We start from the raw sequence: 24,851 nt of genomic DNA, 5'->3' as shown, positions 1-24,851 counted from the left end.
GTGCGTCCCGGCGGAGCCCCGCTGAGGAAGAACGGAGATACAAAATGCACGCACACAGACTCAACCTGTCTCTACCTCTGCTGTTTGGCAGCTTTACACATGAAACTTACCTTTTAGCAGGAAATTTCCAGGAAGCTCGAGTAAAGCTCAGCAGAATGGAAGAAAGCACGTTATCCATGACAGCAGAAGTAATTATATGGAAACTCATTGCATACCATTCACGTGAGCAGTGTGTTAAATCGCTGGACTGGGGCTAGTGTGAGGCCTTCAGCGTGGAGACAGAATGCTTGATTTATGTTTGATTAGGCTGCTTGTTTGATTGTAAGCCTTACACAGTTCCCACATTTAAGAACCTTTCATCTCTCAGAACCAGAATTTGGGAAAATCAGCTCAAACTGAGAGGCGCCTTTAATGCTAAAAGAGCCATATGCTATGTTATTCATCTTAATTCATCTGAGTATGTCAGATTGAATTTGTTGGTAATTATAACAGGTGTTTCCATTTTGTGAAATTGTCGTCATTTTCTTAGCTGTGATGAGTGTAACGAAAAGTGTAACTCTAGTAGTAGTGCTGCTAAAACATTCCTTTTTGAGCAACCTGTCCAGCTCCACACAGCAACACTGTCTTGGGGTGGGACTATCTGTTTGTACAACCAATGAGGAGGGCAGTTATCTATATCTGTTTGAAAACAATGATTATTTTTGCCATTCCATTTGATGACGCAATAAATTAGATTGCACCGAAATTTCAGCTTTCACTGTAATTTTGTAAAAACTGTCAAATTATAAAAACAAATTTGCAGTAATGTAAACTAAAACTATATTAGTATCACATAAACAACAATATTAATGAATCCTATCTAAAGGACACATATTCTTACCATAAATCATAAAATGATGTCAGGGCTGAAAATCAAACATTCTGAGCAATCAAATTAACACATTCAAGTAATAAAGCCACAGAGAAACTGAAACTGCTTTGCAAAAGGTAACAAACATGAATAATGCATTATTATGTAAACTGTATTTACTAGGGCCACTTGCCTGATCCATATTTTTCACATTCATCTTCTATTTAGAGCAGGTGCCTGGGTATTTAAAGGCCTTCTCTGATCAGATGATTTGCAGTTTCATATAACCCTAACCCTGATGTAGATAGAGCAGCAATCAAGATCCCAATTAGTTCTAACCATCTACACTGTTCAACCCATTTCCAGCAGGAATAAGCAGCGAAAAGTTGATACTGAAAGTGGGTAAGAAAGAGCTGACTTTATTGCTGACAAACACATTAGGAACAGTTTGGGCTGTGTAATGATTTACTGAGAAGTTGCCTAAGGGACATTTTACATTTCCTGTAAGAAAAAAACCTTAGTGATCACCACCATGGTCACCTTGACTTATTATACTCAAGATATACTTATTTTAGTTTCAAGATTCAGTTTTGATGCATCCTTATAGTTTTTAATTGAGTAAACTTAAAGGAATAGTTCACCCAAAAATTAAAAATTCTCTCATTATTCACTTTCCCTGATGCCACCCAGAGTCTTTTTCAGCAGAACACAAAGATATTTAGAAGAAGATGGACCTCAGGTCAGGTCCTCAGGTCAGGTCCTCATAACACAAGTACACGGGTGCCAGCACTTTGATGGTACAAAAGTCACATATTGGCAGCATAAAAGTAATACACACGATCCAGTCGATCAATGAATGTCTCCTGAAGCATATCAATACATTTGTGTAAAAAATAAATTGATAATTAAAATGCTATTAACTTTTAAAAAACGTGACAGCTGTTGACTCACGTAGCTATTGCATGAAGCGCGCAGGTGAAGAACTAATGTCACGCGAGAGTTAGGCCATTTCAAACTGCATCAGAGCCCTTGACGGAAGCGGCGATTTAAAGTTAAAAACGTTTTAATTATCAAATTGTTTCTCACAGAAACCTATCGATTTGCTTAAAAAGACATTCATTGATTGACTGGAGTCGTATGGATTATTTAAATGCTGCCTAAATGTGACTTTTGGACAGTCAATGTTCTGCTCCCATGTACTTGCATTAGAAGGACCTGACAGAGCTCAATCTTCTTCTAAAAATCTTAATTTGTGTTCCGCTGAAGACAGTCATACACATCTGGGATGACATCAGGGTAAGTGAATAATGAGAGAATTTAAATTTTGAGTGAACTATCCCTTTAATGATTATAAATACTTAAGCTTCAATGCTTCTTCTGTTGAAACTAAATATTCTTTCATTCATAAAAAAAATGACAAAAAAGATTACAGGTGGGAAAATCAATTAAGACTTTAATTTTACAGTTTACAATATGATTTTAACATGGATAGATGGCAGAGTTATAATAAATAATTCAATAAATATATCAATGAATATATCTGATCAAACACATAAACGGTTTGCTTTTTGGTTGGTTGGTTGGTCATTGCTTTATTTTTACACAACATTTGGCTTAGCAACCATAGTTGTGTGTGTCCTGGGGTTACAGAAATAAAAGTCCAATACATTTGAGAACCATAAATGTTCAGCGGCACATATGCTGTGATTCTCCAGCACTTTTGTGCATACTGATCTCTGGACATTATATTTGATTATCAAAAATATTGTCCTTTACGCACATGAATTTTTACATATAAGACTGGGAAAGAATAAAGAGATTGTTTTCACAACTTTCTTTGGACATTTAAATGTGTTGTATCCCTTTGCCCTTTCTTGGAAGCATATTGCTCCGAGTAATGTACTGCGATGTCCAGAGCAGTGCATAACGGCAGACGAAAGGTCAAATTTCAGTAAACAGAAATGGTAGATAACATTGTATGGGTCCCATTAAGAAAACTTAAACAGCAAAGGTTGAAAGATCACACCTTAATTTGTACACATTGTTTGGGCTGATAAATCAAGGGTCAAGACCTTTGGATTTTCCAAGGACATTACATTTGTCTTCTTTAAAAGCCTGTTCTCTCCATAAGTCCTTACCTAATTTGAGGTTGCAATCAAGCTAAAGAGACCCACTGGCCTTTGACCAGCATTGTTTTGGACTATATTTGTGCCTAAAGGTAGTAACAGTTATTCTACTATTAAATATTTAGAGGTTGTATTTTTGAGCTAATGCTTTTGAGTTAACACTAGCCCCACGATACACTAGTCCAGAAAGAGCAGGACATAACTTAATACGAACAGTGTGTAACACTGCAAGAAATGGGGGAAAAAAATATACACCAGTATAAACAGAAACAAGTGCAATTGGGTGCTTTAAGCACCTCATTTACGGTGCATTGTAGATACAGAACATGCTGGCAAGTGTGTATATGCCAACACAAACACACAAACACATACAGCAAAGAGAAGCATACTCACACATACAGGGAGCGCATACACTTCCCTGCAAAAACACACAGATTGTTTGACACTCCCGCTGCTCCACACGGTTGCCACATGCCGACAGTTTGTCTGGCACCGAAGCAAGAGGCGAATCAATGAGAAAACCCGCTTTTTTGTATAATATATTAATATTTGGTTGGAACAAAAGTGGAAGTGTGGTGTATGTGCGCATGCGCAAAGATTTGTGAATTGTTCTGAACAAGGTACCAAAGCATCTCTCTCTCTCTCTCTCTTTCCTCCCTTTCTGTCTCTTTCTCTCGACATTGCGTGGAGTAGAGCTTAGCAGTCAACACAAGTCAGATCTGTTTGGTCACATCAGTTGACAAAGATGGATGGATGCAAAAATGGAAGAATGGATGAGAGGATGAGGAAGTCACCTCTCCTGGGACCAGGACTTGACAGGTGGTGAATTTCCAATCATGCATACAATTAGACATACGCACATACAAACGCACACTTCGCCCTTTCCTCACCATTGCTCCACCATCAGGTCAAGGACTCTGTTGACATTCAGGTCTGCGTCAAGGCCAAAGTCACTCTCTAGAAATGGGGCAGCAGGAGGTGTGAGTGTGTGTAGGCCAGAGGTCAAGGTCTCTAGCCAGTCAGCAGGGTCAAAAGCAGGAACCTCTGACCTTCTTTTCCTGGACAGCGAGCTAGATGGTGGAGTGGTGCAGATAGGGGGAGGGGGAAGCGGAGCTGGGGTAGAACCAAGGGGCGGAGCATTGTTAGGAGATGGAGGGAGCTCCAAAAGAAGTGAAGAGCACAGAGGAGAGGAAAGGAAGTTGTCATCTTTTTGACGCTTGGAGGACTGTGATTGGTCGTACTGTGAGGCAGGGGAGGATCCTGACAGAACAGTAGTGGCTGATTGTTGGAGGTCTGTGAGGAAAGAAGTGTTATCTGTGAGATAATTACATAAATTCATGGTGAAGTCATGGTCTTTGAAATGTTCAGTAGATGTGGAATGACCTATTTACCAACAATGACCAGCATGTAATATGTTGTTTATGAGCCACTAGAACAAATGGCACTTACCTGAACAACCAATAGTCTCATCCAGAATGTCATCTATGGATTGAGAAGGGTCCATCTAACATGGTGAAAGAAAAAGCAGACAGGAAGTCGAACACAGTTCAAAGTCACTTCTCATTGTTGATGTAGAGCAATTAATACATTAGTAGTTGCATGACTTAGTTAATTGTAAGACAGCCGGCAACACATCAACACAAATACACTTACCTGCACTCTTTGAATAGCTTCCTGTAGCTCCTCCTCTAAACTGCGGACAGCAGGTGAGGCTTGTGTTGGACTGGCTGTGATTTGCATGGGCAAATCAAAATCTTGGCCAATCACATCGCAAAGCTGACAACAGTTCACCTGATATTAGGAATAATTAAGAAAAAATTATCAACTTCAATGATCAAGTATGCATCTGTGCATGTTTATGGGGGATAATATTGCCCCAAACATGTCGCGCTAAAGAGAATGCAAATGTATTATGTAATATCAAGATGCAATTTTATGATGCAGTAATATGTCCTTATACAGGCGTACTATGTCACCAGGGGTGTAAAGTAACAAATTACAAATACTCACATTACTGTAATTAACTACTTTTTCCCAGGAATTGTACTTTTTTAAGTAGTTTAAAAGTTATTTTACTTGAATCTGTAACTGTACTGTTAATGCACTATTTTCCAACCTTCTGTGTTCTCTACCTCCCTCTCCTGATTTTATTTTTATCTAGCAACATGATTGGCTAGAGAGAGTGTCGTGACTCCCATCAAATCAAATCACACGTAAAAAACTTGAATGGCAGCTGCAGATTTGGCACCAACTACTATGGATGTGGAGATTGCCTTAAACACATTTCAACACCTGAATATCTCGGCTGCACCTGGAAGGGCTTTTCGCAGTGAAAAAGGCCAATTGCTTGACTGTGTCATGTGAGTTTAACTTGCTCAAGCAGATATCAGCATTAATCCTGCCTCTAATTTGAAGAAACACATCAAGATAAATTTTATATTTTATATGCTTTTTTATATTTTAAATTTAAAAAAAATTTAACAACAATCTTGATGTTTATCTTAAAAAAAAGAAACATTTATTCACCCTCAATTTTTGCTAGAAATAATTTTCCCTGCCCAGTAGATGGTGATATGCATGAAGACAAATCACCAAATACAAAAGAAGAAAGTGAAAGTGGAGATTGACTGAGCAGGGAGGAGAATTTATAGCAAAAAATGACTTAAATATTGACCTGTTTCTCACCCAATCTATCATATCTCTTCAGAAGACATGGATTTAACCACTGGAGTCACATGGATTAGGCTACTTTTATGTTGACTTATTTGATTTTTGGAGCTTCAAAATGTTGACACCCATTCACTTGTATGGTATGGACCAAAAGAGCTGAAATATTCTTCTAAAACTCTTAATTTGTGTTCTGCTGATGAAAGAAAGTCAAACACATCCAGGATGGCATAAGGGTGAGAATTAAAATTATTCCTTTAAAGCCTAATGTGGCCCTTGTACCAAAGAACTGCTCTACCGCCTCTATTGTGCCAAGTGACCCTGCTTTTTTAGTGTTTTTTATTTTATTTTTGCATTCCTTGCATTGTTTTGAACATGTTTTATGTGCAACAATAACTCTCTCAGTTGGCATTAAGGGAAATTAGACCCTGCACATAAACTGATTTTAATGTAATTGTTTCATACATTATGATATTGAAAATAACTTTCATAGTTTAGTTTCTGTAATAATGTCGCCCATACATTTATTTTGAAATCAGATTAATGTAGTGTTTACAGTATCATAGATAAGTGATGTATTTAAAATTTGTCAGTCACAAACACCTATAAAATACCTATATTCTTTATTCATTCTTGCAAACAGCCGTGAAAGGGAACGTAAATTAGGGTTTGTGTGCTACATTTTTAAATTGCAGCATAGAGTTTTTATTATAAAGGGGCATAGCTTTCGCAACTCAGTACTCAATACTCACTACTCATGAGTACTTTTAAATGAGCTACTCTTTTGCTCTTACTTAAGTAGTTTTTAGGAAAGGTACTTTTACTCTACTCAAACTAAAATTTTTAACAAGTAACAGTACTTTTACTTAAGTATTATTTTTCTGTACACTTTCCACCCATCCATGTCACTAAATACTCAAAGTACATACTTTCCCATCACCAGTGCAGTATGTAAAGAGCACTTCCTGATGATCTGAGTCCAGTTTCCTTCTGGAGCATCCTGGGTCCTGTTGCAGGAACGGATTAAGGGAACCTCCACAAATCTGCAGAAAACAGCATATCAAATGTACTTATCTGCAGACTTTTTTTTCTGCAGAAGCTATTTAAACTGTAAAATGTGTTACAAAGAGGTGAGAGTACAACACCCTTATTGAGACTCTAGCAATATTATCTTATCTGGTAATCCTATATTGGTTGAAAATATAACCAAATTGGCCAAAATATATATAAACAAAATGCAAAGGGTAGGACATATGTAGAACTTTGAAAATGACATTTCAATTCTGCAGATATCTCTGGAGTTTTCGGTTTCCATATGGCTTGTATATGACCATGAAGATTTACAATAAATAAAAAGCATAACAAAGTGCTAATATCACATTCAATCTAATACTTTAATGCAATTGTTTATGCAATTGTTTTATACGTATTACATGAAGATTAGCCATTACAATTAAATGGTGAAAATCATATAACAATTGCCAAATGATTCAGATTACATTATTAATCATTGATGAATGTTTAACCTGGCTGTTTATCCCCTTCCCAAAAGTCAGGTATCTATATTCACCTGAGTGTCTTTTACTCCTTCTCTAGGTCTGCTCCTCACCCTCTCTCTTATTTCCAGCTCCACATTAAGCTCATCTGCTGCCTGGCCTGGTCTCCGTATGGCACCAGAGGGCATTGGAGGGGAGGGTATATATATGCTGGGGCTGGAGCCAGCAGAGGGAGAAGTGAGGTAGCCATCACCAGCAAAGCTCTGCTCTGCTAATCCTGGGGTATGAATGAACATCTGAGCCTGGTTGGTGGTGGCATCTAGACTGGTGGGGATTTGGTTGAGGCCAGCAGGGTGAGAGGGTTCTAGTTTTGCACCAAGTTGGCAAAGTGGAGCGAGGTTTACTGGGGGACGAGGCATCTGGAAAGGGCGAAGTCTCTCCAGCAGTGCAGGCTTAGTGCCAGAAACAGGGAGTCCACGTTTCCGCAACTGTTGACGAAGCACTGACACCTGAGAAACAGGGAAAATTCTATATATTCACAATTCTCTCCAAAGATTGCAAATAAAAACATTTTATAAAGACTTATTTTATAACTGATGTAAATGCCATCTAGACCAATACAAATCTTACTGTTAGGTCATCTAGGTTTGAAGGAAGTAGCTCTGCCTGGTGACTTGGACTTGTATCAGGGGTGGATGGATATGTTGATGGTGTTCCTGACTGAGGGGAGCTTTGAGGTGTGGTTCTGGAAATATTCAACTGGCTTTCACTATTGATGGAGGTGTAAAATAGATATTTATTAGTCTTTACTGATCACAGAATATTTATGATTTTTTTTTTACCATTTAGTACACAGTATACGTTTGAAGCCTCAAGAATACAGTATATGCAGACAGTCAGTATTTATAATTTTGATTTCGTTTGGACAATCGATTGAAATTGTACCAGTTAGTTTTTTGAGAAATCTACCAAAAACACCTGGATGATGGCGTTTACTGCTTGGCTTAATCCAGCATGTATACATGGTAATCTGACCACTGTTGGCCTTTGCATTGTTCATGCTCTGAAAGTTTGAGGCGATGCACGATATGTATTTAACCCAGTCATGTATTTAACCCGGTCATATATTTAAGTAGATTGCAACAAACACAAGGTAGAGGTGAATCATGGCGAATGCTAGGAACATACTGTACGTTTGTAAATGGATGAGAAAACTGCATTCATGTTGTTTCAGCTGAAGGTGCTGAACATTTTTACATGGATGGACAGAACAGTGAATTAAAAAAATAATACAAATTGCCAAAAAGCCAGAAGTGAACTTTACGGAAAAGGTCAACTGGAAAACATCTACATTAATTATTACTCATTGTGTCGTGTTAATACTAATAGCTATCTCAAATTAAATGAATTAGCTTACTTAAGCTTGCTATTTCACTATTCTTAATAGTTTTAATCAAGTTCCCTATCTGTCACTCACTCGACATTGTGTAATGTAGTGACACTGGGGTTGCCATTTGGAGCCTGAAACACCTCTGATCTTTGAGAAAAGGCCAGTGGGAATTGGCGAGTGGAATTTGCATGCCACTCTCCCCGACAAATAGCTGGCTCACAACCACTCATTCAGATTTTTTTTCTTCGGAGCCGAGCAGTTGTGTTCAGCAAGCTTAATCCCTCTGCCGTTCCATTCATCTGTTGGATTTATGGCGCATTACAGTGGTTTCTCCCCCTCGTGCAGAAAATGCCCCTGGGCCTAAAAGCCTAAAAGAGTATATTCATCCTCTAAAAGAGTATATTTCCATCCTAAAAGAGTGGCATTGAGGGAGAGTGTCTTTTTAAAGATGCCTTTCCGTTTGTATACAATTCCTGGTTGCAGTCATTACCTCTCTGCTTCCGACAGCTATGAACGCTGCCTCACGATCTTGGGCGCTGCCCACGTAGAGACAGCGTTCGTGTATGGGTGATGTTCTCACTGCGAGAACATGACCATGGCAAATTTGCAGAATATTCTCACGTGGTCCTGAGGCCCCCGACTGGGCTATGTGCACAAAGTTCCTACAACCCAGTTTCAGGATCAGATGGTGAAACTGCAAGCGCTGCCCCAGGACGAGGCAGACCCAGCCTTGGTCTTGACCCACACTTGCTGTGTCCGGTGCATCCTTTACACATATTTTTGGATCGCACACAGAGCTTTAGATGCTCTGAGCACAGTGGAAAGGGAGTGCTGTCTCCAAGCAGAGGATCGCCCCATGGGTCATTGATGCCATCGCTCTGGCATATCACGCTCAGGGCATGCCACCCCCCTTGGGGCTACGAGCACACACCACCAGTGTGGCGGCCTCCTGGGCCCTGACCAATGGTGCCTCTTTAGCAGACATCTGCAGTGCAGCAGGCTGGGCAACAATCAACACCTTTGCGAGGTTCTACAATCTCTGTGTTGAGCTGGTTTCATCCCATGCGTTGTCAGGTACAAACAGGTAAGTTTGAGGGACAACTGGCCTGGTGTACCGCTTGCATATAGTGCTTTTCCCCTCCTGAAGGGGGAGACGTGCGCTTTTTACTCTCCAGCCGTGTTCACGAAGTCATGGACCCTGGATATCCCTCTTCCTTAGCCCTGTGGCAGGCAAGTTTGCAGAGAAACTTGATGCAGGGCCCAGTACTCAGTACAGCGCTAATAGGCCCTGTACTGGGGTAGGTGTTCCACATGCGCTGGTTGCCTGTGTGTAACCCCGTCTGATGTATCTTCCACAAGACGGTTTCCCCGTTGGTAAACCAGCATCTTCCTTGGGCAGACCATGTGACGTATTTCCACACAATTGCCTCCCTCTTCGGGCAGGGTGTGGTCTCCGTGGTGTCTATCATCCCCCCTGCGGACACTTACAGCCCCCAGCTGAATAATTTCCATTCTTTTGGGGGGAGAAAAAAGAGAAGAGGCCACGGCTGGGGTGACCTGTCCCCATTTTTTACAGTCAACTTGTCCACGAGGTGCAAGGGACCTTACGAAGCTCGTAGGACCATTGATGGAGGTTACGTGACAGCCAGGTACACTGGCTAGGAGGCACGCAGTGGTCTCGCACCACCAGTCCATGAAATACAATTCAGTTAGTTGTGCCATTTCATATAGGGACCTCTAGTGTCACTACATCGACACAACGTCGAGTGAGTGACAGATAGGGAACGTCCTGGTTACTTTCGTAACCCTGATGGAGGGAACGAGACATTGTGTCCCTCCTGCCACAACACTGAACTGAAATTGCCGGGACCCTATCTCGGCTCCTCAGCACACAGTAAACCAAATTAAACGTTACTTGAAATTTAAAGTTTTGGGATCATAACTCAAATCTAAAAGTGCCAATCAATGACTCAAAATGATCATCTAAAAAATTGAGGATGAGGGGGATTACTCATAGGTACTTGTGCTTAAATAAATTATGTGTGTTTGGTCAAGACAAGGGAACTTATAGGGAAATATAATATTAATTGAAATAAAAATATTATATAGTTTTATTTATTTTAACTATTGTTATTTATTTGTAGTTGGTTAGTAGTTGTATGAAGTCACCATTAGGGTGATTTGCATTTCCACTGGTGAAATTAGACTAACTCCCAAATAGAGAGCGGGTAGAGCAGGTCGGCTGCTAATCGCACGGTTGGTTGTTCGATTCCCGGCCCACAGGACTCCACATGGACTCCACTTGGGCAGGACACTGAACCCCAAGTTGCTCCTAATGGCAGGCTAGTGCCTTGCATGGCATTAGCCATGTATGCCATGATAGCGCCATTGGTGTAAGAGTGTGAATGTGTGTGTTAAGGGGACACAGTGTAAAGTGCTTTGGTAACCTCTAAGGTTAATAAAAGGCGCTATATAAGTGCAGACCATTTTTACCATTTACCAATGTGCACTAAGAAATATTGGGGTGAATACAATGTCCTCAATGATGCAGTGTCCAGTCATAATTTTCTTGTCAAAATTGCCTTGACTCTATGTACTGATAAATGAAAAGTAAAAAAATAACGTTACTTTAATGACAATTATAATGATATCACAGAGTCAAGTCAATTTGAAACTAGTTTACTTATATGGTTCACTTTGCTATTTGAGAAGACCACATTAGGTGAAGTTGAAGAAGTACTTCTCTGGAGAAACACATGCAATTTCTAGTCCACTATACAAGGCCAAATAATTATGTTTATTATATAGCCATTTAATGAGATTTTACAACGTATACTTATACAAACCAATAAAGGCTGTAGCTCAATTATAACTGCACATGTAAACGTACTCATAGGCGTACCTTGTTCTTGAGGTTAATAAATGACTTGTACAGTTTCATAGTCTACATTATGGGTACTTTGGTGGTTTACCTGTTTGGCACAGTGAGCTGTTGTTGCTGGTTAAGAATCTGTAGTTGTAAGAACACCTGCTGTTGCTGCAAGAGGTGGGAGTAGGAGGAATCAATGGGCAGAGTCTGGCTGTTGTTATTCTTTTGAGAAGTGTTCCCACCTCCGCTTCCATTCCCAGCCCTTTGATCTGGGGGAATGTACTGATGGTATTTCAGCTTCCTCATTTTGGGTTTAGAATCACGAGGCTTTCTTGGCCGTGGAGGGCGGGATGAGACTAAGGACCCAGCCAGAATGGAATGAGAAGGTGGAGCTGGAGACTGTGCTGTCTTGGAAGCATACATAGAGAGAATGTGAGAAATTCAATGTGGAAAAAATATGCGAACTGAAGGAATGGAAGAGAGATGAAATGGGATGAGGAAATCTCTGTGTGATTGTGTACCTTTGGCAGCAGTGGAGGTGTCTGGGAGGGAATATACATCCCTTTGGGTCTCCCAGTCATTGATATAGTGTTTGACCCTGTTACTGGCATGGTCATTGGCTGGCTGATGCACTCGGTTGCCGGGAGCAATGCCAATCTGCCCTGCTTAGTAAAGATGGATTGGCAGTGGTGAAAATGTGGAACAACCATAATTCTTTCAGCTATTTTAACCTGAACTTAAATTAAATTGAAGAAGGCAGGGGGGAAAATGTAAAAAGTAAAAAGGTGTTTTGTAAACAAAACAAATTGTAGGATACTGTGTCTTTGTTTTATGCCCCTTCACACATCTTTACCTGTACACCGTTTGGGCTGATGGGCGGACCAACAGGTGACGCATCACTCAGCGATTGGTCACCGCCTAGCCCAGGTGATGATGAGAAGCCAGGAGATTGGTGCATCCCGAGTTGCTCGGGAGATGCAGAGGAGGTAGAGTTGTTATCTTCAAAGACATCTGATGGCAATGAAGGAGCTGAGGCAAAGGGAATTAGAAAGAAAACAGGTCAGGTATGAGTTTTTCTGCAGCAATTCTGGATATAATATACAGTATCCTACAAGTGTGTTAGTCAAATATAGTATAATGAATGGCTTTTGTTACACATTCAGTCATTTTATCCCTCAATTTAAACAGTTACTACTCACAATGTCATGGTCACCTCTATGTTATAGGACAGTTTTGCTCATTTAATAGATTAATCAGGGCTTAAAAACTTAAAAAGTGCATTTTTGCAATGACATTGGTCACTGATCAGTTTTGCTTTTGACTGCCTTACTGGTCCCCACAATGTAAATGAAAGAAATGGCCACAGTTAATGTTAAAAAGCTATATCACCTTGCTGAGGTGGTGTAATACGATAAAAATGTAATTAAACTAAAGTTTTGTATGTACAATGTGTATTAATGTGTGGTGTGCATAGTGTGTTTATGTTTATTAAGGAGTTTAATGTCTGAGTTCATTTTCAGTTTATTAGGCATCATTTCAGTTAAATATCTCACTGTTCTCTAGAGGCAGGATATTCCTTTGCAGGAGATCAAGTGGGCCAGGCCATCTCTGGATTTTCTCATGCAGATCTTCAGCCAGACGAGCCTTCTTCTGCCTGTAAGCATAACCCCTGTCTGTGTGAGAGAGACATAGAGAGAGAGAGAGAGAGAGAGAGAGAGAGAGAGAGAGAGAGAGAGAGAGAGAGAGTAAGAGAATTAGTGAGAGAAAAAGATGATAGTGAGATAAGATGGGGCATGTGCATGGCAGATCAATTGCTCTGCTTTATAATAAGAAAAGAGAAAAAGGGGGAATATATTCAAGACAGATATTAAAGCCACTATAAATTATTTTTCACAAAATAATTTGTTGTTAGGTAATCCAATTCAGTCATTCAGAAAAAGCTGCTAACAATAACTTCAATACTGAAGGACCTTTAGCTGCATGGCTTACAAACACAAAGAGCTGTTTGAAGAATGGAGACCCATGGATGTATGAATAGCTAATGGCAAAAATGCTCATTCTAGCTTTAAGGTTAGGGCTTTGATTAGTAAAGGTATTGGGATATTCTTCTATGATTGCAGGACAGAATATATTGGAAAACTCTCAATGGCCATGGATGAGGCATCACCTGGTGCAGTTTGAGCAGTCAGACCACTAGGGGGTGACTTCTGAGTGGAGCCATCCTCTGTCTGACGCTGCATTTGGAAATAGCCCAGTCAGATCAACTGTTATCAGCAGCAAATGTTATCACATTACTGTAAACATGTATTACCAAAGTATTTGTGAAAGAAAGTACAAAGGTGAACATACCCAAAAAGAACTGTTCCCATTGGTTTGTTACACTTTGAGCTTTTGAGAGTAATTATGCTGAACCAGCTGTTGTTTACTGACTTACTACAACACAATTAACTGTGCTAACAGTGTTTCCCAACAAATACTAATAGTTTACAAGATTGACTTGACATGAATTACAAACATTAAATTATGCTAAAGAGGTTGAAGACCAACTCATATCAGTTATCAGATAATTTTGTCATCTGTGAGTATTTTGCAGATTATCTACACTGGCTCCCTGTTTTTGCTGTTTTAATATAAAGAATTGCATTCAGAATACTGCTGTATTACTGTAATATGTAATACTACTGCCATTGAATGTTTTAGTATAGCACGTCTCCCTCAAATGAAGTGAAAGTTTTGTAAGATGATACAATTTCAGTCAGTTAGTGTAAATAATTTTGCTAATTGGCTATCTGGGATGATAGAAGAAAGGTACAGTATAGAGAAGCACATCTATTGTAAAATGTGATTCATGCTCTATATTTCCCCACTTTACACAGAGATAATTAATGGCTCACCAAGCCATTGCTGACTTCTTTCTCTCCAGTTTTATCAGGGACAGGGGTCTTTGTACCTACAGAGGAGAGAAAGAACAAAATAAGGTGAAGAAAAGAAGCTGCTAATAGTTTGAAAAGTATAAATCAAAGAAATTTCATGAAGACCTCTTATTGCCGAGCTAGAGCAGAAAGGGAAACATTTAATCTGTCACCACCAAAAGGACACTCTTATGACATTTACACCTCATTTTGGAGGATCCCATTAAAACCTTGACAAACTTCAGCTATTATCACGTTATAATGTCGAAAAAACATAATTTGGTTCAATCATAATATGTTTTATTATGGTATACATTTACTAGATAACTAATTTGATTATAGTTATTTTCGAGCAATTAAGTTCAATCTTGGTTAAACTAATGGAATTCTCAGACACTGCACCAGAGTGATGTTTGAATGTCGTTTAAATAAGAGACAAAAGTGACACTGCAGATGGTGCAAGAAAAATCGATATGAGAGGCACAATGATCAGAATTCATAAATACACACACAAAAACTCACCAGACTCTCTATTAAGTTCATTTTGCTGTCTGCGGTTCTGTATTCTTAACTGCAGAACTGAAAAAAAAAATATATATATATATTTGCAATAAAAACAATATTTACTATTTGAAATACACACTTTGGCTACATTCACACCGCACGTCATAGGAATTTGTTCCTAGTGTACCCTCAGCGTGAAAAGCCAGGTCAGGTTTAATGTGAATTTTACATCAATCCAGCTCAACATTTGTCATTTGCGCACTTGATTTACAGCATATATAGACATGTTATTGTTTAAAACTTTTGATTGTAAGTCAATACTTTTGTAGTTAATGCAGTTAATACAGATGCCACGGTAGCACAGTGAGTATAGACGCTGACTACCACACATTTAGTTGCAAGTTTGAATAGAGGACATGCTGAGTGACTCCAGTCAGGCTTCCTAAGCAACCAATTGACCCAGTTGCTAGGGTGGGTAGAGTCACATTGAGTTAACCTCCACGTGGTTGCTATAATGTCGTGCTCGCTCTCAGTTGTGCAGATGGTGAGTTGTGCGTGGATGCCACGGAGAATAGCATGAAGCCTCCACACACGCTAGGTCTCTGAGGTAACTCCCTCAACAAGCCACGCAATAAGATGCCGAATGTAGAGGCAACTGAGATTCGTCCTTTGCCATCCAGATTGAGGCGAGTAACTACGCCACCATGAGGACTTTGGGAATTGGGAATTGGGCATGCCAAATTGAGGGGAAATGGAGAGGAAAAAAACACACAAATAAAACAAGCAAATCAAAGAAAATCTGAGAATTTCTTTTGAACTCTTACATTTCATACTGTATATGTTGTGCTGTTTTTCCCAATGTTATTACATATTATGCTAAAATGTAATGTGATAAACCTTACAAAAAAATCAGATTCGGCCAGAAAATTAGATTTGGGTCACATTCAGTTGCGGTGTGAACATAGCCATATCTTAAGCCTGAGTTTCTCACACTGAAGGACGTGCAATGTTATATTATGCAGATCATACAGCTTTTATGACTCTAAGCCCAGTGCATGTCAAATACATTGCAAAACTCAGTGCCTTTGGATGATCATAAATCCATAACTTATATTAGCTACTATTAACTTACAAACACTATTCACTATCCTAGTCTGATGTGCTAAAAATTCAACTAATGAAAACACAAATTGTTGCACATTTCCATCCACTACGTCATGCGCATCTTGAGGAAGCTGCCTTGTCATGATGGAGCAGCTGAATGACTTCCTTGCTTCAGGGAGAGTTTTAATTGCAGAACTGGAGCAATAGTACCTCATTTTATTACATTCTGCCAGGAGACACCACAGAATAAGTGCAATATCTGATATAATGAGGGCTCAAATGGCTGCAAAGCACAAGTTCCGCCAGCCTCCGCATACCTGGGAGTGCCCAATCTCAAAACTGGCGGATTGTGAGGATCCACTTTAATGACCAGCTGTGGGTTAAGGGCAATGTTAGCAGAATTCTGTTCCAAAGTCAGGCTTTTCATTGGGCCAGTCACATCAAACTAGTGTATAATCATAACATGTGCACAAATGGTCAGAAATCATCAAAGATTTGCAAACAAACTATTTCCATCACCTGCATATTTAACTAATGTGAAACTTTGGAAAATCCACCTCTGCCTAGCATAGTTTAAATTTTTATTGGATTTTGAAAGTTTATTCACATATGAAACATTTCAATTCAGGCTTTCTTTTGTGCAATTTCAAAATGCAAATAAAAATAGTTGGATGAAAACCCAGTTACTGATTATAGAACTTCTAAAAGCATATATACACACACAAACACATGCTTAAAGCAGCAGGTGAATTATGGCTAGGTCAGAGGTGGTAGGAGTCATGAGGAATGGTGGCTTTTCCCATGATGCACCTCTATGCTGAGTTTTGAGATCTGAGAGTGGACGTGAGAGGAAGGGGGTAACTATTTATCACTCTGAAGGTCTATTTCTGTTACCCTCCCATCCCCCATCCAGCTGTCTCTCCCTCTTTCTTTCTCTCACTCCCTTGCTGTCATCTGTGCTAAATAAATTCTTCCTCTTTTTTACCTAACTCATAAAGAGAATGACATGTTGAGTGACATAAGACAAAATCAGATTGGAATACTGGAATTAAAAAAATCACGAAATGCCGTGCCATGGCAACTTCTAGTAATGATGATTGGTGTGCTCGACCACATAATGGCACAGATGCAAAATGAGTTTAAGGTTTGTAAGATTCTACTCAACAGTAATGGCGCCTGTTAAGATCACTATTGAGAATGCTTGAACACCAATACATAATCAAAACACCCAAATGTTTTATAATTCAATGTAAGATGAGGGTTAGTATTAAATCATTTTTGTTTCCTGACTATAGTGAACAAATTTAAATATGACACTGAGTATGAAAATATGACACTGTGCCAATTCTCTCATTGAACAAAATCACAAATACTACAATTATAATTCATTCTCTGTAAAAATTTTTTAGTGAATGCAAAATTTAATGCAAAAATTCTTAAAGGAAAAGTTCAATAAAAATGTGGTCACAATTTTTTCATATGACTTTCTGAAGCTGAAAAATTAAACAAATGTAAAGAATATTCTGGTCTTGTCAATAGAATAGCAGGGCACTCAATTTAAAGCATTGAAAAAGACCCAAAAGTATCATAAAACTAGTCCATGCATTCATGCTTAATTTTTCATATAAGTCTTCAGAAGGTATGTCAATTTTTTGATGAAAATCTGATGTCCATTGCACATTCAAAGCACTATGAGATAAGTTTGTTTACAGTGGCTTGCGTGTTCACTTGCGTTGTTTAGCACTAAAACATGTTTTTTGTTTGAGGTTTTGTTTTACGTACTTTTGGGTCTTTTTCAAGCTTTTTTTATGACAAATAAATTATGATTATTGTTTTTATTACATTTTTTCGGTAAATATTTTTGCATACTGTTTGGGTGTAAATATTAATCCCAAGACTTAGCTTCATTCTTCAGCTGATTTAAAGTAATGGTTGACCCTCATGCCATCTTAAATTTGAATGAAAGAATGTATGTATATACAATGTTAGTCAATAGGGTCCAAAACATTGAAGCTCTAATAAGGGCATACAGGCAGCATAAAAGTAATCCATATGATTGCGTAGTTTAATCCATGTCTTCTGAAGTGATATGATTGCTTTAGGAGAGAGCAGGCCAACATTTAAGTCCTCAATGACTATAAATCTTGACATCTGCAATCCCTTTTGTGCATTCATGAGAGAAGCTTGTTCGTACACTTCCTCACACTTGACATGTGCAGTTTGCTGTACACAAACCAGACACAAAGTTGCCAGGTTCACTGTTTTCACATTGGGCTATTTTGAAAATGCAGATGCTAGTTAAAATAAAAGAGTAGTAGGCTGAGTTTATGGGATATTTGCAAAATGTGCTGCAGTCACCAAAATGTTGATGATAAACACTAGAAAATGAAATTGTAACTCACTGATGTGCTACGGAATTGAGGACCTGGCAACCAGTTGCATAATCAAAGAATCAACGTCTTGAAGCCTGCACTGAGTTCCAGTTTGGCCGGATGTTAAAATATATGGTGAATAAGGCCTTACATTTTTAGCTGTTTCTCAACTAAAACTATTACATCACTTCAGAAGGTGTGGATTACTTTTATGCAGCCTTCATGGCCTTTTAGGAGCTTGAAGGTTTTAGACATGAACAATCTAAATTGTACGGACAGAAAACCACCTCATACATTCCACAAAATATTAAAAACAAATTTGGGGGGAGAAATATGTTTTGCAAAGGAAAGAAAGTCATAAGTCTGGTATGGCATGAGGATGAGTAAATTATGAGAAGTTTTTATTTTTGGGTGAACTAATTTGTAATGGGTTCCTTTTGCAGTTTTCTCTGTATTATGCAGAGCTTTTATTATGGATGACTGATGCACATTTAATCCGTTTTCAACTACTGAACTCTTCAGCTCCTTAAAAATTATTGTTAGCTTCTCTGTAGCTTCTCTCAGCATCCTTGTTATCACAAAGTTTAGACGGATGACCTTTTCTTGGCCAAGTCTGTGTGGTTTGATGAAGCTTCCTCTTTGTGATAATTGAACCAACAGTGCCCTTTGGGACATCCAAACACTTGGATAATATGTGACATCTTTAAAAATCAGAATTCTCTTTATTTTTACAGTTGCCCACATAATGATCCCTTATCTGTGAGGTTTCATGGAAATATGGTAGTTATTTTTTAACAAGAAACTGTGTTGCCTTTAGGTTTTTCCATTAAACCCTTCTGAAACACAATAGAATTGCAAAAATTGTGTTTCCAAACTCTCCCCCATTCTGCCATTACCAAGCAAGAGCAAGGCTCTTGTCTTGTCTTCCAATGCACCAAACAATATGTATTTGGACTTCTCAAACAAGGCAAGCAATGTTTTGATAGAGCCATAGCACATATTGGCTGTATTAACCAACAAATGATGAAAACATAGATCAAATGCCTAAAATCCTTTCATGACAATATTGACATATTGTAATAGTTATAATAAACTCTGTTTTATAAATTAAAGGTGCTGTAAGCGATTTTAGTATTTTGAAGCTTTCATGTGACTGAGCCGTAGAATTAGCAACGTCCCCTTAATCCAAAACCCGCCCTCCAAAGATCATTTTGAGACCAAACCTGAGCAAAAGAGCAGCATTGTTTGTTCCTGTGGCTGTCAAATTCAACAGTAGCACAAGAGCACCCTCAACTGACAAACATTATGAATCATAGCCTCAATTATCTGCTTCAAATACAACACTATGAGAACGAGCAAAATGATTGACAGGTGAAAACATCAATGTCCGTGGTCTGCAGACAGATATTTGTTTGCTGTTTACAAAGTCTGCAGCTGTCACAGAGACTGGTGAGATATCTCACGTCACTTATTTTATTAATATCTTTAAGGGAGTAGGAATGTTTTTGCATACTTTTCCATGAAAACATCGCTTACAGCCCCTTTAATAACCTTTTGTTTACACTATGGATCAGGATTTGCCAAAGAGGCAGCCATCTTCTGCACAAAGCAGCGTATTCAAGGTCTCAGCTGATTCAATGGACAGTGTATCCAATATACCAAAGCAGGATAAGATTTCACATCACAATAGATTCTCCTACTTTCTATCTATTGACTTTCAGTCTATTTCTGTGCTGTATTCTTTAAGAATTCTGATTCTCTGTTGATTCTTTTTAAATGTATTTTGTTGTATCTATTTTTCTTTACATCTGTCCCTTTCTTGAGTGTCAGATAGACTGTTAATAAGTGTTTACAGAAGCTTGCCAGTGGGATGTTTATAAGGAACCCAAGAAAATGGGGCACTGCTTTTGAAGGGGTTCCAACCACAGATGGGAACCAACAAGGGCAATCTGTCCACTGTCTATGTGTTCTTCAGCAAGGACGGTACTGCTGCCCACATTTGTAAAATATGGGGAAGAAAAAGAAAATGCTGAACCAAGACAGATTTACCAGTACTTAAAGGTCCACATTATATACTTTATTTTGATGTATAAAGATGTATCACATTGTAAAGCTCTCGTTTTACTTGGATAACATATTGCAGATGATATCTTGACACACATGAATACAATCAGATTTAATTTATGTTTAGTAAACTGTATCTAGTGAATTTTAAAACAAATACACAAAAAAACTATTCTGTCATCATTTACTTACACTCATGGTGTTCAAAACTCATTTGACTTTCCTCCATGGAACACATTAAGTTATGTGAAATTAAGGAACAGCCTCAGTCACCATTCATTTTTGCTTTTTTTCATACAATGAAAGTGAGTGGTGACTGAGGCTAACATTCTGCTTTTGTGTGACTTTCACAGAGAGAAGAAAGTCGTTTGAGATTGGAACGTAATTAGGGTGAGTAAATTATGACAAAATTTAATTTTGGGGGGGAACTATTCCTTTTAAGACTAATTTTTAGAAACAAATGTCATTCCGATGACATTTTAAATGAGATGTGAAAATGAGAAAGTATATATGACTTGGCATGTTTTTTTTAGTGTGTAGAGTTTTCCATTCAGTCACATCTGTACAATATGGGAGAAGGATAAGAGAATGTGGAACCTCACAAAGTCAGAGGTCATCTAGCAATTGATTTTATCCTAAATATACTGGCAAGTCCACCCTAAACTAATGCCAACCACTTGTAAGTCCAGCTGCATTCACCTCCATACCAGGATTTCCAAAGCTGCAAAAGAGCTCCAACCATAGCCCTTTTCCAACTAAATGGCAATGGTTCTTGTGACGAGCCTGTGCTCATCTTGTTCACGGCTGGGGCAATCTAAATCGTAACCGGCTGTGCTTTTCCACTGACTTGAGAACCGAATGATGACAAAACGGCTACGTGGTAGTTTCACGTGAATACCTAACCTGCCCACAAACAAACATGTGTGTCACAGTGTATGTATGCAGCTTTAAATTCTGTTTTTGAGGACATATTTAAACATACAAAGAAATGCAATCCAACGTTATTACATTGATCAACAAGATTGTCAGATATGACATCTAAAGAATGTAATTGCATTATTTTGTATGATCTATAGTTTATTTGCAAATTCTCTAAACTAACAGTGGAATCATTATGAACATTGGTGTAGCAGATGATTATGTTTGGATTTTTTCCATGGCATACTGTATAATATTATGTTTACATCTTGTTTAGAGTGGTGGTGGCGTAGTGGGCTAAAGGACATAACTGTTAATCAGAAGGTTGCTGGTTTGATCCCCACAGCCACCACCATTGTGTCCTTGAGCAAGGCACTTAACTCCAGGTTGCTCCAGGGTATTGTCCCTGTAATAAGTGCACTGTAAGTCGCTTTGGATAAAAGCGTCTGCCAAATGCATAAATGTAAATTTAAATGTTTGAGAATCCCACCAATTTACTCAACAGATCTTCTGAATTTAGTGAGTAGCTTAAACCCCTTACTGAACAAAACAATGCACAAAATAAGATGCCAATAGTGAAAGGATAGCTAACATAGTTGGCAAATATAATAACTTAATGAGATCAGTTACTGAGGACACCATTTATTCAGTGTTTATCTCAAGGTTGACTGACTGAAATCAATGCCCGGTTAGATAGCTGGCTGGTTGGTGTCCGAGTCCAAAACATTGCCGCTTTGTCTACTGTCACTTTTGTTCATGTCCTTCTAATGGTCCCTGCACTCCCTTAAGTGTTTTTCAGTTTGTTTATGATTTGGTCAATTGTCCGATTGAAGCCGGCATGTATAATTTTGTGCTGTATCTTCTCGTCAACTATTTTTATCCTTTGCGATCTCTGAAATTTATCTTGGATCTCCGTAAAGACCAAATCGCAAGTAGAGCTTGTTTCATCTGCGTTATTTTAACATTTTTCATGTCTTATAATTTTGTAGGTTTTTTTATTTTTGTGTAAGTGAAGAACTACTCCTTGCTGCAGACAGTAGCTACTGTTGTTGTTTGGAAACATTATCCCACCCTCCGCACTCTGACTTAATTGGTTCCTGCGTAGAGAATAGCAAGCATTTGGGGTTAGTACAGAACGAGTTTTCCGGCCCCGGAACATCCTTTTCTGCAGTAGAAGCACGCAGAACAGTTCGAGAATTTGCACCGACCCAGAAACCCACCCCCGAACCATGTTGGTGGAAAAGGGCTACCAGACTCCTCTGGTTACTCACCAGGAAAGCCACTAGAAGTATGATCAGAACTCACACAACCAACCAGAGCACACAGATGGCTACATTTTGGGGCTCTCAAAACTAGCAATCCTTCCAGTGGTCTTACCTGAGCGGAACTTATTGCGGATGAGCAATGACCTTTCAGATGCCAACAAGGTCATAATGGTGAGATTATGGAGGAAGAAGTGATGGAGCGTTTAAAGATGTGTCTTTCTCCTGCAGGACAGGTATTTAAGATGATTTTATACACTCCTTATCCCTGAAGACAGAAGAAGCAAAGCAAGAGAGTCACAGGAGGTATGAGGGATATTTGGCCTGAACTTATGCTAGTCACAGTCAAGACAGAGAAGGAAAAACACAAGAGACTAAAGGAAAAAAAACACTCAATTGACTGTAGTGTGTGTATGACTGACACAGACAGGAGGATTCAAATGCTAACTGCTACTTCTAACATTATCACAGAGAGCCTGTAAACAGCATTGCTTGATAAAACAGAAAAGTATTCGAAGGCATTCTACATTTTAAAGTATTGTAATGGGAGTGTATTTTTACTTAACAGCTGAAGATAAAAATGGACAGTACAGATAAGAGTGAATGCGTGCACAGATGCTTGAGTTACAGAAATAATTTGTTTTATTAATGTTGCCAAGAGCTGAATTTCAATTACTGTACATCTCTCTTCAATATTAATCAGAAGTGCTCTATCCACAAAACACCTACAGTACACACTACTCAAGCAACAAATTGGCCTTAGATGATGATCACAAAAACTTTTACTGTAAGTCCGTCAGGAAGTCTTCAAAGGAACACAGATATTGCTTTACAAATGAACAAGCATATTCACAAATAATATTTATAGACACAGTAGTATGAATGGAAGGAAATACTTACAGAGTCAGGCGGAGCTCTCCAGAGGGCTGGCACAGTGGTGTTAAACAGAGATTAAAGTGGAGAGAGAGAGAGAGAGAGAGATTCTTGCGATTGAGGTAGAAAATGGAAGCAGATATTGTGGTGCGTTAAATCGTGGTATGACAAGGTTGATCCTTATCTTTTGTTTCGCCTGTTTGTTCATTCCCTTACACAGGTGAATCTAGGAAGAAAAGGGCCCTGTTTCTTCCTCTTTTCGTCCACACAGAATTCACCCTGTGCACCTCGTTCTCTCTCTCTATCTATCTATCTCTCTCTCTCTCTCTCTCTACCCCCATACCGAGGGGTTGAGCCAACTGTGTAGGGCTATCAAAACAGCACCCTGACACCCTCCCCCTGCCTGCCCCCTCAGAGTCCTCACGCCAGAGTCTCACACACACACACCGCGCGCACGCGCTTCTGCTGACAGATGGGGGGATGACTCTGGGTTGGTAACTTACGGTGTGCCCTATCTCTTCTTTCTCCAGGGGGTGATAGGGCCAGGCGTACTCCCATACTGTAGGTAGCTGGAAGAGCCTGTAAAAACTGGTGACCTTCAGTGGCACATTATGTACTGTATAAAAGCAATAGGCCACAGACATAGGCCACAGTTCTATCCAACTAGACAGAGATGCTGCATTTAAGTTTTCTTTGTAATTGAATTATGTTTGCAACATACTGTTATTCTACAGACTTGGTTTAGGCTTTTACCATAATCCCTAAACCAAGACCAATATTATAATTTTTAACTCCTACCAGAGCTTCAGACTCTATGGTTGCTATGACCTTTCTAATTGATCAGAACAACAGTTTTCACACATGATCAAATATCTGGAAATATGTACGGGGACTTGCTACTGCTAGAACATACACAGACTTACTGAGCTTAGCATGTGGACATGCTGCTCCTGCTGAACCATTAGAAAAACACAAGACATGCTGCATCAAGCATGCATGAAATGCTGCTGCACAATTAGACATAAATACAATCCCCATGTAGCAGATCTAGACATGGGGAGGTGGAGGGTTTCAGAGAAAACTCTTGCAGCACACTGCTGTAAAACCAGCTTACTTCCAAACTATAATATGATTGTAGTGCAAATATGAACGTTAGGCAAAAAGACTATGCAAGTTGATTGCCCACCCGATTACATGTCAAAGGTCCAATCAGCTTGTACCATGTGAGCCAACTGGCTTGAAATTTTACATGTGAGCGAGCTGAATGGCTAACAGTTAGCAAGTTATCAACCTATCATTGCCATTTAGAGTTTTATGCTTGAACCTAGTCATTTACGAGATGTAAAAAAAAAAATGTCTGTGAAAGCTCGAACTAGACAATTGTGATGTCACGTAAAAACTAATATGGCAGTGAACTCAACAGTTAAAAGTAGTGAACACACAT

General features: G+C 39.0%; 1 protein-coding gene across 1 annotated transcript; it reads right to left on the bottom strand.

Moving 5' to 3' along the window:
• Positions 1 to 1,258: 1,258 nt before the first annotated feature.
• Positions 1,259 to 23,761, bottom strand: LOC127657558 (myocardin-like). The gene is made up of 15 exons (XM_052146411.1): positions 23,435 to 23,761; positions 22,650 to 22,802; positions 14,833 to 14,889; positions 14,293 to 14,348; positions 13,566 to 13,632; positions 12,952 to 13,071; positions 12,252 to 12,427; positions 11,920 to 12,060; positions 11,502 to 11,806; positions 7,770 to 7,908; positions 7,214 to 7,648; positions 6,573 to 6,686; positions 4,630 to 4,767; positions 4,426 to 4,480; positions 1,259 to 4,269 (listed from the first exon to the last, which is right to left on the bottom strand). Exons 2-15 carry the CDS (start codon positions 22,702 to 22,704, stop codon positions 3,863 to 3,865), a joined length of 2,265 nt encoding a protein of 754 aa, XP_052002371.1. The 5' UTR covers positions 22,705 to 22,802; positions 23,435 to 23,761; the 3' UTR covers positions 1,259 to 3,862.
• Positions 23,762 to 24,851: the final 1,090 nt, after the last annotated feature.

Source organism: Xyrauchen texanus, chromosome 17, assembly GCF_025860055.1.
Source record: "Xyrauchen texanus isolate HMW12.3.18 chromosome 17, RBS_HiC_50CHRs, whole genome shotgun sequence".
Classification (NCBI taxonomy): domain Eukaryota; kingdom Metazoa; phylum Chordata; class Actinopteri; order Cypriniformes; family Catostomidae; genus Xyrauchen; species Xyrauchen texanus.
This window is presented reverse-complemented; position numbering and strand designations above follow the sequence as displayed.

Excerpts from the sequence above, each read along its gene's own strand:
- LOC127657558 (XM_052146411.1), bottom strand. The coding sequence starts at position 22,704 with ATGACCTTGTTGGCATCTGAAAGGTCATTGCTCATCCGCAATAAGTTC. Across the intron at positions 7,649-7,769 it reads CAAACCTAGATGACCTAACA|GTGTCAGTGCTTCGTCAACA; the intron begins GTAAGATTTGTA and ends CCTGTTTCTCAG. Across the intron at positions 4,270-4,425 it reads TGAGACTATTGGTTGTTCAG|ACCTCCAACAATCAGCCACT; the intron begins GTAAGTGCCATT and ends CTTTCCTCACAG.